The sequence below is a fragment of the Ctenocephalides felis genome, unplaced genomic scaffold (assembly GCF_003426905.1).
Source record: "Ctenocephalides felis isolate EL2017-DRISC unplaced genomic scaffold, ASM342690v1 CF-g0.4_SCAFFOLD_01886, whole genome shotgun sequence".
NCBI lineage: Eukaryota > Metazoa > Arthropoda > Insecta > Siphonaptera > Pulicidae > Ctenocephalides > Ctenocephalides felis.
Window position 1 is genome coordinate 165446819 of NW_020538040.1, and position 15333 is coordinate 165462151.

The 15333-nt window shown below is 29.6% G+C and overlaps 1 protein-coding gene across 1 annotated transcript; it reads left to right on the forward strand.

Moving 5' to 3' along the window:
* The first annotated feature begins 1115 nt into the window (after positions 1-1115).
* On the forward strand, positions 1116-13140 carry LOC113376705 (zinc finger MYM-type protein 4-like). The gene is made up of 15 exons (XM_026616722.1): positions 1116-1484; positions 1577-2530; positions 2613-2860; positions 2939-3122; positions 5507-5783; positions 5850-6091; positions 6162-6839; positions 7891-8125; positions 10471-10597; positions 10720-10930; positions 11897-12022; positions 12086-12207; positions 12310-12448; positions 12724-12823; positions 12893-13140. Exons 1-15 carry the CDS (start codon positions 1232-1234, stop codon positions 13065-13067), a joined length of 4071 nt encoding a protein of 1356 aa, XP_026472507.1. The 5' UTR covers positions 1116-1231; the 3' UTR covers positions 13068-13140.
* The last annotated feature ends 2193 nt before the right edge of the window (positions 13141-15333 follow it).

A 15333-nucleotide genomic window follows, 5' to 3' on the forward strand; every position in this document is an offset into this window, starting at 1 on the left:
ACTAAAAAAGTTTTTATATAAAATTGAGAAGCAAAAATTATTTACCTGTAATAATTTATATATCCATATCACAAATATTTTTTGTTAAAAACACTTGATTTTTTCTATATATATATTTCTATATATATATATTCTACATACGATATGATTATTACAACATTTCATATCATTTATTATATAATTCCATCATAAAATTGAATTGAATTGAATCAATTTCAGATAAAACACCAGTCGAAGATACTTGCACAAATGAAAAATTATGTGAAGATTCGAATGAAAGTGAATCTAAAATTTTAGATCCCGAATTTAAGGAAGAACCAAATGGTAATTTTACCTAATTTACAGTTTTTAATTATTACACAAATATTATTATAATATATTTCTTACACAAATTACTTTGCAGATACATTGACACTAAATTTAGAAAATAATGAAAGTAATGTTGAATTGAATTCTGATACTAGTAGTGATAATGCAAAAATAGAAGGTGAATTATTAGATAACAATAAACAAAATGCCGAAAATTTAGAAACATATTTTGAAAGTAAAAATGAAACGATGGAAGATAATAATATTAAGAATGCTGGTGAAAATAACATGAAAGAACTCTCTGATGTTCAAACAGAAATCAAAAATGACGAAGTTAATGATAATCAAAATTTTTGTGTCAAAAAAAATGCATTGAATATAGACAATGCTATGTGTCCTATTGAATGTAAAAATGAAAATGAAATAAACGATGAATTCTCATCAAAAACCAATGAGGAAGGCATTGCTGTAAGTGACAAAGATGTAAATAATATTGAACATGAAAATTTGGAGAAGAGTGATAAAGATGATGAAAATGGTACAATATTAGCATCAATAGACACAGATATTTCTGAAAACATTATTGATAATAATGACATTGAAGATAAAAAACAAACTGATGATAATGAAGTAAGTCCTGATTTTGAATGCTCTGATATTAAGGAACATGAGCCAGCTGATGAAAAACAAGACAGCATCGAAAAGAGTAGTAATGAAGAGGTATGTATGTCAATTGCAATAACAATTCATAAAATTTTAAATTTTATTTTTAATTGATGGTTTATTTTTAACAGGATAAAGAAGAAGATCCTTTTGATCAAGTAGTAAATGAGGCTATGGATATTGATGAAGTTCAGATAAACAAAATAAAGAATCAAATTCATTTTATAAACCTGATGAATCTAATGATCATGACACCACTATGGATGATCTGTCAGAAAAGGAAACAGCTGAGGAAATGCAAGTTGATTCCGTGAGTGAAGAAACAGAGGAAGTTCAAGATGTGGAAGCTAGCAAAGGAGTGGATGAGGAAGTATGTCTTCTTCCGGATACCGAAAGGGAGATTTCTGAAGCTGATAAAGAAAGAGCTATTTTAGCCAAAGAAAGTTTGGCGAAGGAAGCTGCGAATAAAGAAGCACAGGATTCAATAACAACTTTTGATAATTTGATTGAAGGTAAATGCTATGAATATTATTACATTTATATGTAATATATTATATTATATTGCAATCAAGTTATTTCTTTAAATTTTATTTCATGTTTCTAGGTGGTGATTCCAACAAACCTGATGAAGCATCAATGTCAAACAATGCAGAGAAATCAATTGATGGTGATGAGGTAGTCAATGATACTGCAACGGATGATAGTAAAATGGAAATACAAGGTGATGAGCCATTAAAAGAACATGATGACAAAGATGTCGAAAATGAAACCATTGATATTACAGACACAGAGAATGATGTTACAGAACCATTAAAAGAAAATACTATAAAGCGAACAACCATAAGTGAACAAACATGTGCACAGTGCTCACAAATAACACTGTGTAAATTTCATATGTTGGTTGATGGGTCCGTAAAATTTTTGTGTCAAAAAACGTGTGTTTTGAAATATAAAAAAGCTAATGATCAATATGATATTGTTGTTAAAAAAATGATCATTAAAGAAGTTGTTGGTTCTGAGCATTCATGCACACAATGCTCACTTACCAAAACTTGTCAATATGAGATTTTAAAGGAAGCAGCATTTTTGTGTGATACTAATTGTTTGAAAAAGTATAGAGCAGATGAAGAATTTGGCAACTTTGTTATACGTTATAGAAAAGTCTTTGTACAAGAAATAACACCAAGTGATCATCAGTGTTTTTATTGTCAAGAAACTAAAAAATCTAAATTTCAATTCAGTGCACATGGTGAAGATATGTATGTCTGTGATGATGAATGCTTAACTAAACTGCAAGAGGAATATCCCGACAAATATCGTGTGAAAGTTCGTAAACTATTTAGAGTCAAAGAAATGCCTAGATTATTAAATGTTTCTGTCAGAGATATAAATATTGGACCAAAAATACGTACAAGAACAGAAGAGGCTGCTGAAGCAGCTAAACAAGATAGAGACAAAAGCTTTAATAGAAAATGTACTATGTGTGAAGAAATTATTACAGGAGATGAGAAAAATTTAAGTTGGGAAACTATGGATTTTTGTAATGAGGATTGCTTAAGTATGCTTTATTCAAGTGTTTTTTGTAAATTCTTTTATAAATTAAATTTTTAGTTATTATATTATTTATATTGCATCTATAGGTAAATATCAGAACACATCTTATTCAAATTGTTCTAACTGCAAAGTTGGAGTTCACACTACATCTTTAGGAAAATATTGTGTGCGATTTGGATATGATGTTCGTCAGTTTTGCAGTTCTAGTTGTTTAGAAGAATTTAAAAAAGGATTAAAAGTCTGTTCTTATTGTCAAAAAGATATTTCAGGAGGTTCAGAGGGATTTTTAGCTCCAGTTGGCGATAAAGGCCAATTCAAAGATTTTTGCACACAGGTATTTTTATATGAAATTTTTAAGTTTACTTATAATATTTAATTATCAGTATATTTTAAATGTTTTTTTTTTTTTCAGATGTGCATGGAGAAATTCGATCAAATGAGCAAAAACTGCCCGCCAATGAATACTGTCAGCCAGTGTGCTGTGTGCAATAAAGATAAAGTTATAAAAGTTGAAGTCTTCATTGATGGATTTGATCATAAATTATGCTCTGTTCCATGTTTCTCAGCATTTAAGTTTGTTAATAAAATTTTTCCTGGTATGTATTATGAATTTGTATATAAATATTTATATAAAATCCACATTATATAAAATTGAATGTATGTTTGTGTATCTGTTTTCTATGTATTCAAAAACTGCAGATCCAATCATAGTGAAAATTTATTTACTAATTCATTGTGGTGCTTAACTATAATATTTTTTCTATAAAATACAATTATTATTCGACCCTTTTTTGGCCAGAACTGCTAAAACTACACACTATTAGAGAAAGATAGACATAATTGTGTCCAAGATCTTGTTTTAATTTTTTTCAGGCCGTTTTAACACAAACCTAAAAACATTTATGTACATTCAAAACATTGTGCAGTCTAAATGTAGTACAGAACTAAAAATTGACCTCAAAGTTTATGGATATATTTACTTTAATACCTGATAAAAAAATTAGGGTGTTATTATAGCAAAATCCAAAAATATAAATAGTTTTTTTATATACCTATAGCTTTTTATATAATAATTACATAATTTTTTTTATCAATGCTGTTTGCTGAATATCAGTCAATATTTTTGAGCATATGAAAAAGCTAAAAACTATTTAATTTTATCAAGCGTTATCTACTGTAAACAAGTCTTATTATTAAATAGATACTTTTTGTGTATATTTTGGATAAATTTTTATTTGTTACATAAATGTTCAATACTAGGTTAATTGTATAAAAAATCACATTTATCAATTGTTTTTTTAAAGTATGTGCGCGTATTTTTTAAAGTTAGATCTTTTTCTGATACGACGTGAAAATTATTACTTTCTTCTATTTTTGTATAGTGTTTATTAATTATTTGAAGGAATAAGAAAAACAATACTAGCGTGTATGTATGAAATTTGTGCAGGTGTTTTAGTACATGTTTGATGCAAAAATCTCGCTAATCCAACTCTATTAAAAACCAGAGGATGTCAGATTAGTGGAATGTTTCGATTACTGGATTATAGTGAAAAAATCATAAGATATTGGAAATCGCGGAAAAACTTTTTGATTTTCAAAAAGTTGACCATTATTGAAGTGTTGGATTAGCGATATTTTATTTATGTATTTATTTATTTATTCATAATTTATTCTACTGTTTACACGCACACACACACACACACACACATATATATATATATATATATATATATATATATTATTTATTTATTCTTATGTTATTTCATTAACATGCTTGTCTTTATAGCATTATCTTTATCGCTTTCATTACTTTTTTCTTCATATTTTTATTTCAAATTGTTTGTTTTTATGTTAAAAAGTATGACATTAATTTATTTTTGATAATATAAAATTTAGAAATTTGTGTGTAGGCTTATGAATATTTTTATGATTCATTATATAATTTTCCATTTGCTTTTACATACTTGACTAATTATATTAAAAAATAACATAGTTTTTACAAAGCATGCGCGTCTTGGCCATACTGGCCGTCATGAAGTTTAGATATTTTCGAAACAAAATCGCCTCGGGTATTTCGTAAAATAATACTACATGAAAATTATTACAACGTGACAATTATTAAAAGTTTGTACCATTTTATCCTTGTATAGTAACTATTAATTATTTTGAAGAACGAAGAAAGAAAGATCATATCTACGTGTGAAATTTGTGCAGGTATTTTACCATTTATGTAGTTGATGCAACTATCTCCAGCCATTCTTCAGTATCTTCATTATCATTCATATCATTTAATATCTTCATTGTATTCACCACTTTTTTGTATTTCATAATTTATTTCTTGATTATATTCATTACTTCATTTTTCATGAATTATTTTTCAATTTGTCTTTATATTAAGGGGAGAGCCTGCTTTAGATAGAGGCTTAAAAAAATCGCCTTTTTTCAGTAATTTTTAGGGATAACTTTTTTTTAAGTTTTTTTTAGGTTCAACTAGAATAGAATTTAATCCTGAATACAATGAATTTTTTCTCGTTTCGATAGGACGTTTAGTTTTTTTCCTGTATTTTCCGCCAATTCGAAGTTTTCGTTCCGCTTGTATACATGGTTGACGCTTGCTCACTATTTCTTCCGTAATTCCGATGATTACTTGAACTTGTTTATGAAATTTTAGAGATATATTCTTGGCTAGTTTTGAAAGACATTTTTGCAATAAAAAAAAACGATTTTCTAAACCTCTAAAGCAGGTTCCCCCCTTAAAAACAATGACTATTAATTTATTTTTATAAGTTTAAAATTTAGAAATTTTGGCTTTAGTTTGTAAAAATATTTCATTAATTTGTATAATTTTTTAATTGTTTCCATATACAAGGCCCATTTTGACCAGAATTAAATACTTTCAACAGTAAAATACTTTCTGTAATTTTTTTTTGTAGTATGGTTTCTGTAAAACCATAGTACTAACACTAAAATTACGTTGCAGATCAATGTGATATGTGTAAGAAATATTATGAACGAAAGTCATCAGAACACTATACTATATATGATGATGCAGCCCCTCATACTTTTTGTTCAAAAACATGTATGAACGTTTTCATTCTGTCTAATAGACAGATAGTTCCATGCAATTGGTGTAAAGTCAAAAAGTACAACTATGACATGATTAGACGAAATTTAAGTTCAGGGCAAAAAATTATGATGTGCTCTTTGAATTGTTTGACACTTTATCAAGTGTCGGTAAATGCTGTTTCCATGAGAAGGTTTGATTTATTTATGCTGAACTTCTTAAATTATTATTTAAATATAATATTTATATCTTTTTTTAGAATAAAATGTGATCATTGCAAGTCTTTATCACAAGCTCAATATCATTTAACTATGTCTGATGCTACAATAAGGAACTTTTGCACATATCAATGTGTTATGTCTTTTCAAGGACAATATTCTAAAAATCCAATAACATTAGGAAGCGAGCAGCATAAGACACCTCCTGCGACTTCAATTAAGGGTGCGCCCGTGCCTACTGGTGCTCCCAAACGAACATACAACATAACACGCCAAACAAAAGGTATTGTATATATATTTATTTTAAATAAAAATGTGCAAAAGAACAAAATATATTTAAAAAAACTATTTAGGAGTTGGTACGAAAGCTTCAGCTGCGTCAAAGTCATTTGAAACTCCTATAATTTCAAAAGTTCGATCTCTAGGCACTCCTGTCAATGCACATAACACTCGTGGTTCAGTTAAAAGTACTCATAAACAAGCTCAAATTGTTCAACAAGCTCCACCTCCTGCTCCCGCTCCGGCACCAACACCACCTCCCAAGCCACAATTTAAGACACAATTAATTGTGAAACCTCCACGTCCTAAGCCTATTTCGAACATGTCTACAATGTGTAAACCAATGACCGCATCAAAAGGCACTTCTTGCAAACAGCAAACCATTAACAAGGAATGCCAGACAGATGATAGTTTGCAGAAAAGAATTTTAATACCGGTACCAGTTCCTATATATGTTCCAACTCCTTTGAATATGTACTCTATGCCTTATCCTGTGCCAGTACCCATACCTTTGCCAATTCCAGTCCCAGTGTTCATTCCAACAACTAGAAATTCTGCAAATGGCATCATGAAAGAAATTAAAAAAATCCATGAGAAAATGCCAACTGATCCATTCGAAGCAGAGTTGCTGATGATGGCTGAAATGGTGGCTGGAGAGAAAAAGAGAAGTGAGAGTGATTCGGATTCTGAAGACGATGCACCTGAAGATGATGGATTTAGTCCAGAAGGAATGGAAACTAGTAACACTTTTGGTGAGTATTTAAAGTGCTGTAATTATCTTATATTATATGAAATTGTTACTTTTTAACTTTCCGTAGAGTAAGTTATAGTAATCGCAAAAAAATCGAAAATTTTTATATGTTTTTACGTTTTAAAGGTTTCTGAACATTCTAGCATACCTTAGATAATATGGATGTGTGTGTCTGTATGTGTATGTGTATGTATATGAATGTGTGCGTGCGAATACAAATTTTCGTCGATGATTTCGGGAACACCGATCAACCGATTTGAATAATTTAAAAAACATTCGATTCGTTTCGATAAGAAGACGTGCTGATTAGTTTTTGGCGAAGGCAGGTATAGCTGTTCCGAAGATACGGGGCAAAAAGTGTCGAAAACGGTAACTCGGTTTTTAAGAGAACGGAGCGTCCGATTAATTTAAAAAACATTTTACTTGTAGTGACATGATGAAGAGCTGATTCAATTGTTGGGAAGGCAGGTCCAGCGGTTAAGGACTCTCAATAAAAATAAGTTAAAAAATTTCATTATAATAATATGTATAAATTTTATTTACATTTCTATGGGTTCCTAACATCGCTTGTCCGTTAGACGGCGACGTGCGCTTACGCGCTTCGGTATTTCGTTTCTATGCAGTTAAAGTAGTGCGATTGCTTTGAAAAAAAAGTTCAAAATTTCTAAAATATTTCAAAATAAAGAAAACATTTTTTTAAAGTCTTTTCAAAAAAGCCAATTCTTTTCAAAAATCTAAAATTCATCAAAAATCTATTTTTTTCAAAGTTTAAAAGAAATTTTAATCTTTTTTAAATAAATTAATTTTTGGTACGGGAAGTTCCAGTTATTTGCCTTAAGGCACGATACCGTACACCACTAGTTTCACGCCTTATTTCAAGTGACATGGCCCTATTCTTCAGACCCATAGCTATAAAAGTACATAATATTTTGTAAATGTGCAAAAAGCAAATAATGCTAACTCAATATATAACCATACAATCACTATTAATTTATAGTCTTAATTAAAATAATTTTGTTACTATTTCTTAATGTCTTCGTTTATATTTTTAGGTGAAGATATGCTACAAATGGCCTTGAAAATGGCATCGGAATATGATGAACCAGCTGTGGATTTAGAATCTGCGATGACGGCCAGTACAATTACTCCAAGCTCCCATCCTCCAATGTCTAATGAAGAAGGAGTTGATGACCCGAATCCAATGCATCATCATCATATGCTTATGATGGAACAACAAAGAGCCGCTATGCGTGGGAGAAAACGACCTAATCGACCACAGGGTAACAAGTAAGGGATCAGTAATAATTGATATAACTAGCTGTAAGTGGAATTCTGTCTTAAGGCAATTAGGGCATTGTGCCTTAAGGCAAATTGCTGGAACTTCCCGTACCAAAAATTATTATTTTTTTAAAAACGATTAACATTTTTGAAAAAAATTTACTTTGAAAAAATAAGATTTTTGAGAAACTATAAATTTGACAAAAAATTACTTTTTTTTGAAAAAAAAAATTTTATTTAAATTTTTTTTTTTTAATCTTTTTTTTTGAAAAAAAAAATATTTTCTTTATTTTGACATATGTTGGAAGATCTGAACTTTTTTTCAAAGCAATCGTACTGCTTTAAATGCATAGAGACAAAATATAAAGCGCGTAAGCGCCGCGTCGCTGTCTAACGGGTAAACATTGGTACGGAACCCATAGGAATGTAAACAAAATTTATACTTATTGTTAAAATCTATATAAAATATCTGATAATTTGATGTGCATATGTCTAATGATAATTTTTGATCGCCAAATGGCTTTTTTTTACTTTTTTCGTTATATCTCCGAAACCGCTAAACCTGCCCTTATAAAAATTCGATCAAATCTTCATCTTGTCAATACAAGTAAAATGTTTTTTGAATTATTAAAATCGGACGCTCCGTTCTATTAAAAACTGAGGTACCGTTTTTGGCACTTTTTGCCCCATATCTTCGGAACGGCTAGACCTACCTCCGCCAAAAACTAATCAGCACGTCTCCTTATCAATACGGATCGAATGTTTTTTAAATTATTCAAATTGCTTCATCCGTGTTCCGGAAATCATCGACGAAAATTTGTATCCGCACACACATACATACTACGCACACGCACGCACACACACACACACACACGCACACACACATACATCCATTTTTTCTAAGGTATGCCAAAATATTCAGAAACCTCTGAAACGTAAAGATATATAAAAATTTTCATTTTCGATTTTTTTGCGATTACTATAACTTACCCTACGGGAAGTTAAAAAATATTGATTAAATAGCAAGTGTAATACTAAAAATTTCTCTCTTTTTTTGACCTGTATTAATTGTGTCGATTAAGAGGATATTTAGTCTAGAAATTTTAAGAAAACGAAAAGTTTTCTATAAAAAACGAAACTATTTAAGAATATGTGTACAAACAGATTTTTCAAGTAAATAATTTCGGAGATATAGCTGTTTGACCTCTTCTGTTTCCATAGCACGTGCCAAATACGGTACCTCAGTTTTTAAGAGAACGGAGCGTTCGATTTTAATAATTCAAAAAAAAAATTTCACTTGTATTGATAAGATGAAGAACTGATTAAATTTTTGGGAAGGCAGGTCTAGTCAGGTCTTAATAATGTGTATTAATTTTGTTTACATTTCTATGGGTTCCGTAACATCGTTTGTCTGTTAGACTGTGATGCGGCGCTTACGCGCTTTCATAATTCGTCTTTATGCAGCTAAAGCAGTGCAATTGCTTTGGAAAAAAGTTCAAAATATTTAAAAAAAATTTAAATAAAAAAACACATTTTTTCAAAGTTTTTTTTTCCAAGAAAGTTAATTTTTTTTCAAAAATTAAAAATTTCTCAAAAATTAAATTTTTTCAAAGATTAAAACAAAATTTAATTATTAAAAAAAAAAACTTTTGGTACAAGAAGTTCCAGCTATTTGCCTTAAGGCACGATGCCATACACCACTAATTTTTTTTTAATGCCTTTCAAAAATCACATAAAATATATGCCTCTAGACCAAAAATCTCTTTTAACCCTTTCGACTCGGATGCCGCCGCTCCGGCGGCATAGTCATTTTACCGTTGTGCTCGGATGCCGCCGCTCCGGCGGCATGATATGTTTTACCGTTAAGCTCGGATGCCGCCGCTCCGGCGGCAAATCGTGTCGGCGACGACTCTTCGCAAACTAAACTTACATTTAATTTTTTTTTATTTTTAAAAAATTAATTTACTATTACATTCATTTATTGATTGATTTATTAATTTTATAAATAAATATATAACAAAATTAATTTATTAGCTCATGATCCCCATAATTCTAATAAAGATCTGTGAAGAAATGATTTTTTAAACAATATAGCATGGTTTTGAGTGCAATTTTTTTTAATTTTCAAAATTTTCTATTTTATTATCATAATAACTGTATTTAAAAGCAATATTACCACATTTTGAAAAAATCTGATACAAAAAAAAATCCGAGTTGAGAGATAAGTATAGCACTATAATATTCCGAGCGCAGCGTACCGACTGGCAGTCCGACTCCCGAGTCGAAAGTGTTAAAAGATACATTAAATTTCTATTTATTGTAGTAAGGTAATTATAATAATTTATTTCCATTAGCTTGGGTGTTAATAAGCGTAATCGCCGAGTAAGCAACACTGACGGTCTGCCAATGATGCAACCACCCACTCAACCAGAACCTCCTAGAGAACCCACTGAAAAACCAGATGCAAATATGTGCCTAAAGGTAGTAATAAATATGTTTTGTATTACAAATTTTGAAAACATGATATAAGTATTTGAAAGCAATGAAGAGATCATAGTATGCTGTAAATAATACAAAAAAGTAACTATTCACATTCTTAACAGTATACATTTGGTGTCAATGCTTGGAAACAGTGGGTGATGACTAAGAATGCTGATTTGGAGAAAAGTTCTATAAGGCGTAAACCTTTTAAGTCAGAGATTCTTCAATTGACCGCTGATGAATTAAATTACTCTTTGTGTTTGTTTGTCAAAGAAGTTCGTAAACCAAACGGCAGTGAATATGCTCCAGATACAATCTATTATCTGGTTTTAGGTAAATTTTGATATAGGGGAAGTACGGACAAAGTGACATGGTGTTTCGTTTTTTAATGACATTTATTTATTTAATTATATTATAATCAGTTTCAATCGTTTTTAGTCATTTTTGATTCATTGACCACCTACTAACAGTCCTTTAATTAATTATATTAATTAAAATAATTAGAAAAAATTGATGTATGTATGTGTGTGTGTGTGCGGATACAAATGTTCGTCGACGATTTCGGGAACATCGATCAACCGATTTGAATAATTAAAAAAAAACATTCGATTTGTATTGATAAGGAGACTCATAAAAAAACATTTTACTCGTATTGACAGGATGACCAATTTTATTTTTATTTGAAAATGTCTAGAATTGTGAATTCTCTTCAAACATTGTGAAGAGCTGTTTAAATTTTTGGGAAGAGGCAGGTTAGCGGTTTCGGAGATCTAGTAAAAAAAAGTAAAAAAATGCCATTTGGCGGTCAAAAATGATCATTAGACATAGGCACATCAAATTATCAGATATTTTATGCAGATTTAAATAATATGTATATAATTTCTATGAGTTCCGTAACATCGTCTGCCGTTAGTCGGCGACGCGGCGTTTACGCGCTTCGATATTTCGTCTCTATGTAGCTAAAGCAGTGCGATTGCTTTGAGAAAAGTTCAAAATTTCTCAAATATTTCAAAATTAAAGAAAACATTTTTTTTCCAAAAAAGTAAATTTTTTTTCAAAATCAAAAATCAAATTCAATCAATGTTTAAAAAATATTTTAATCTTGTTTAAAAAATTTAATTTTTGTTACGGGAAGTTACAGCAATTTGCCTAAGACACAATGCCATTTAGTCATTTTTGGTTTAGCCAATTTTTAAATAAGGCCGCCGTGTCATTTTGTTCATATATACCATGTTGTCTGTTTTCCCCCTACATATATAAACAAAGATGATAAAATAATGAAAATAATTTCTTAAATAGGTATTCAACAATATCTCTTTGAAAATGGAAGAATAGATAATATTTTCACTGATGCATATTATGAGAAGTTCACTGAATGTTTAGATGAAGTTGCTAAAAAGTTTTCTGTTTTATATAATGATTCACGTAAGTCTGATGTATGAATATAAAACTTAGGAATTGATAAGACTAATTAAAACATATTTTCAGAATATATTGTCACTAGAGTTGAGGAGGAGCACTTATGGGAATCTAAACAACTTGGTGCTCATTCACCGCACGTGTTGCTTAGTACACTTATGTTCTTTAACACTAAACATTTCAATTTAGTAGTAAGTATAAAAATACTTTTGTTGTATATAAATGCATGGGGTTTGTAAATTATTTTTTATATATTTATAACATTCATTGTAATCTAAAATTTTCATTAACAGACTGTAGAAGAACATATGCAGTTGTCATTTTCTCATATTATGAAACATTGGAAGCGTAATCCTAATCAACCTGGTGCAACTAAAGTTCCTGGTTCTCGCAATGTGTTACTAAGATTCTACCCACCTCAATCAGCATTAGGTATACTATTAAGTTCTTTGTGGCAATCTCTTAGTAATGAATTTTTTCTTAGTTAAGGAGGTATTCTGGTCAGAGGTCAGAAAAAAATCCGAAAAAAAAATAAAATCCTCTTATACACATATTCTTGAATAGTTAAACTTTGAAAAAATATATATAAATAAAAAAACAAAATTGATTTTGTAACATTACTAGACCAGAATATTCTCTTAAATACTTCATGTTTGTCATTAGTTTTTTTAAATAGTTTATATTATTAATTATCTTATTATTATTAGATGCTAACTCTCGCAAAAAGAAAGTTTATGAACAACAAGAAAATGAAGAAAATCCACTTCGATGTCCAGTAAAACTTTATGAATTTTATTTATCTAAATGGTAACTAAAAGTATCTAATGTTTTAGTATCATGTGATACAACAACGAAATCAATTTCATTTCTTTTTAGCCCTGAAAGTGTGAAGACCAGAAATGATGTATTTTATTTGTTGCCAGAAAGGTCTTGTGTGCCTGACAGTCCTGTCTGGTATTCGACAATGGCTTTAGGAAAAGAACCGCTGCAAAAAATGCTTCACAGAGTTAAAATGGTGAAAGAAATCAATATCGCCCTGTTAACAAGTTAAAACATTAGGTTTATTACTTAAATTATATATATGCAATAGAAATTGTCAAAAATATAATTTTGTTACCATTATTTTTTATGATTTAATGTGAAATTATAATATTGATTTATTTTTTATTATTTGGCAAAAATTGTTAGTCTAATTTTTTAAATGTTGCGACGTCGACGAAATTAAATTAAATTCCAATGGCTTTAAGTTTTAAATTTTTTTTAAATGTAAAGCAATTGATATAAAATTAAGTTTTAAAATTATATGATTGATTTTTATCAATGGATTTTTTACGATTATGAATAAGAATTTTATGGTTAAATTGAATTATTTCTATACTAATGACAGAACATACATTACAAATAAGAGAAACTGTATGTTGTAAAATTTGTATTGTTTAATCAAGATTACAGCTATTAATCTAATATGAGAATTTTATAACATTCTTTATATTCAACACAATACAAGAGTTTGTTGATAACAAGTCAACTAATTTGTAATTGTTTGACTATCATAAGTGCAAAATTTTTGACGGAGTCCTGTCTTATAAATTTGTTGGACAGATTTAATTGTAAATATTGTTTTAGTACTTTTGCGTTTAAGAGCAAATAATGAATAGCATCTAGAATCTGTATTATATACTGTAATTTTAATGTCGACTAGCCATAATCAAAATCATAAATTGCTTCAAATGGAAATATATATTTGCGTTTTACGTATATGATGTAAAAGGGATTTTATAATAGAATATGTGTGCCTGTATGTGCATAACTTGTTTGGCGACTGAGTGTTATAACCTCTAACCCGTGTATTAAAATTTAGCTATATATTATTGATTGTCTTATATTTTAGATATAAATTTTGCTAAATAAACCTATCAAATATATATGAACCATGTTATTAATGAAATTGAATAAAATGCTATGTTTAGGTATGATTTGTTGAAGTACCACAATATAATAATACCCCACTCAACGCTACATTGCTTAGAGCAGTTTTGGTTTAGGGTCGTCTCTTATTTTAGCTTGCGGATGGGTGAAATTCTAGATAAAATAGTTGAAGAAACTGCAGCTAGTGGAAAATAATACAGATTTTTGACAAGAATTTGAAAGCATGATTGGAAAATGTTATAGATGATTACCATATTAACCACTTATTGCCTGTTTGGTAAGCAGATTGTGTTTTTTCTACTTTTTTTTTTTTTTTTTTTTCAATTTTCTATACATCTTTCTCTAACCCCATTATTTGCATGTTAACACATTCACTGGTGCGTACTCATATGTTGACCGTGAGACCGTTTGCTTTCCTTGCATTTTAAAATAGTGTTTTCAATAAAATGTTTGAATTGAAATTCCATTCCATTTTGATACAATTTTTTAATTCCTAGTTAGGTGGCGTTCATTAATCACGTGAAGTTTTTAGGGAGATAAAAAATCACGAAATATCACGTGGGGGAGGAAAGGGTATAGGAAGATATTTTTTTACCTGAAATTAAAAAAAATCTAAAAATTAAAAAAAAAATAAAAAAATGTACAATTTTTCTCGTAACTAAAAATACACCTGATGTTTGGTGGGGGTCGCCCCCTGTCCATTAATCACGTGATCGATTTTTTTTAAAGGATTTTTGGACCTTTCCTCCTCCTTGGTGATACGTGGTGATATTCAAAATTACCTCCCTCCCTGACTAAGTTTTATGTGTATTTTTAGTTACGAGATTTTTTTTAAATATTTGATTTTTTTTTGAAAATGTTTGGATTTTTTTTTAATTCAACATGATATTTCGTGATTTTTTTTTGTAAAACCCTTTCTCCCCCTAAAAACTTCACGTGATTAATGGACGCCCCTTTAACATGTTCAGAAATGGTTTTATTTTATATTAAACGAATAAGAAGTTTAGCACAGGGAGAAGTACGGGCAACACAAGGTTGGCTGTAAATGTGTTAAGATTTCCCCGTTTAGCGCTATTTCGCTTTACGTTTTACTTTGATCGAACGTGAAAGTTATGTCGAAAAATTTCATACGACAGGTAAATTATTGATTGTTTTAGGAAAAGTAAGATAAAGTGATTAGAGTGAATCAAAAAAAAACTCTGATTGATTTTTAAGATTGCATTTGTTTTTAACCCTTTTCACTCGTGAATTGCGAGATTTATATGTATTTCGTCGCCGGAGAGGCGGCATCCGAGTCGAAGGAGTTAAATATGTAAAGTTTATACCGAGCATAGTGAGTAGTCAAAATGATTAAGCGCCAGACTTGCATTGCAAGGGTACACAAATCG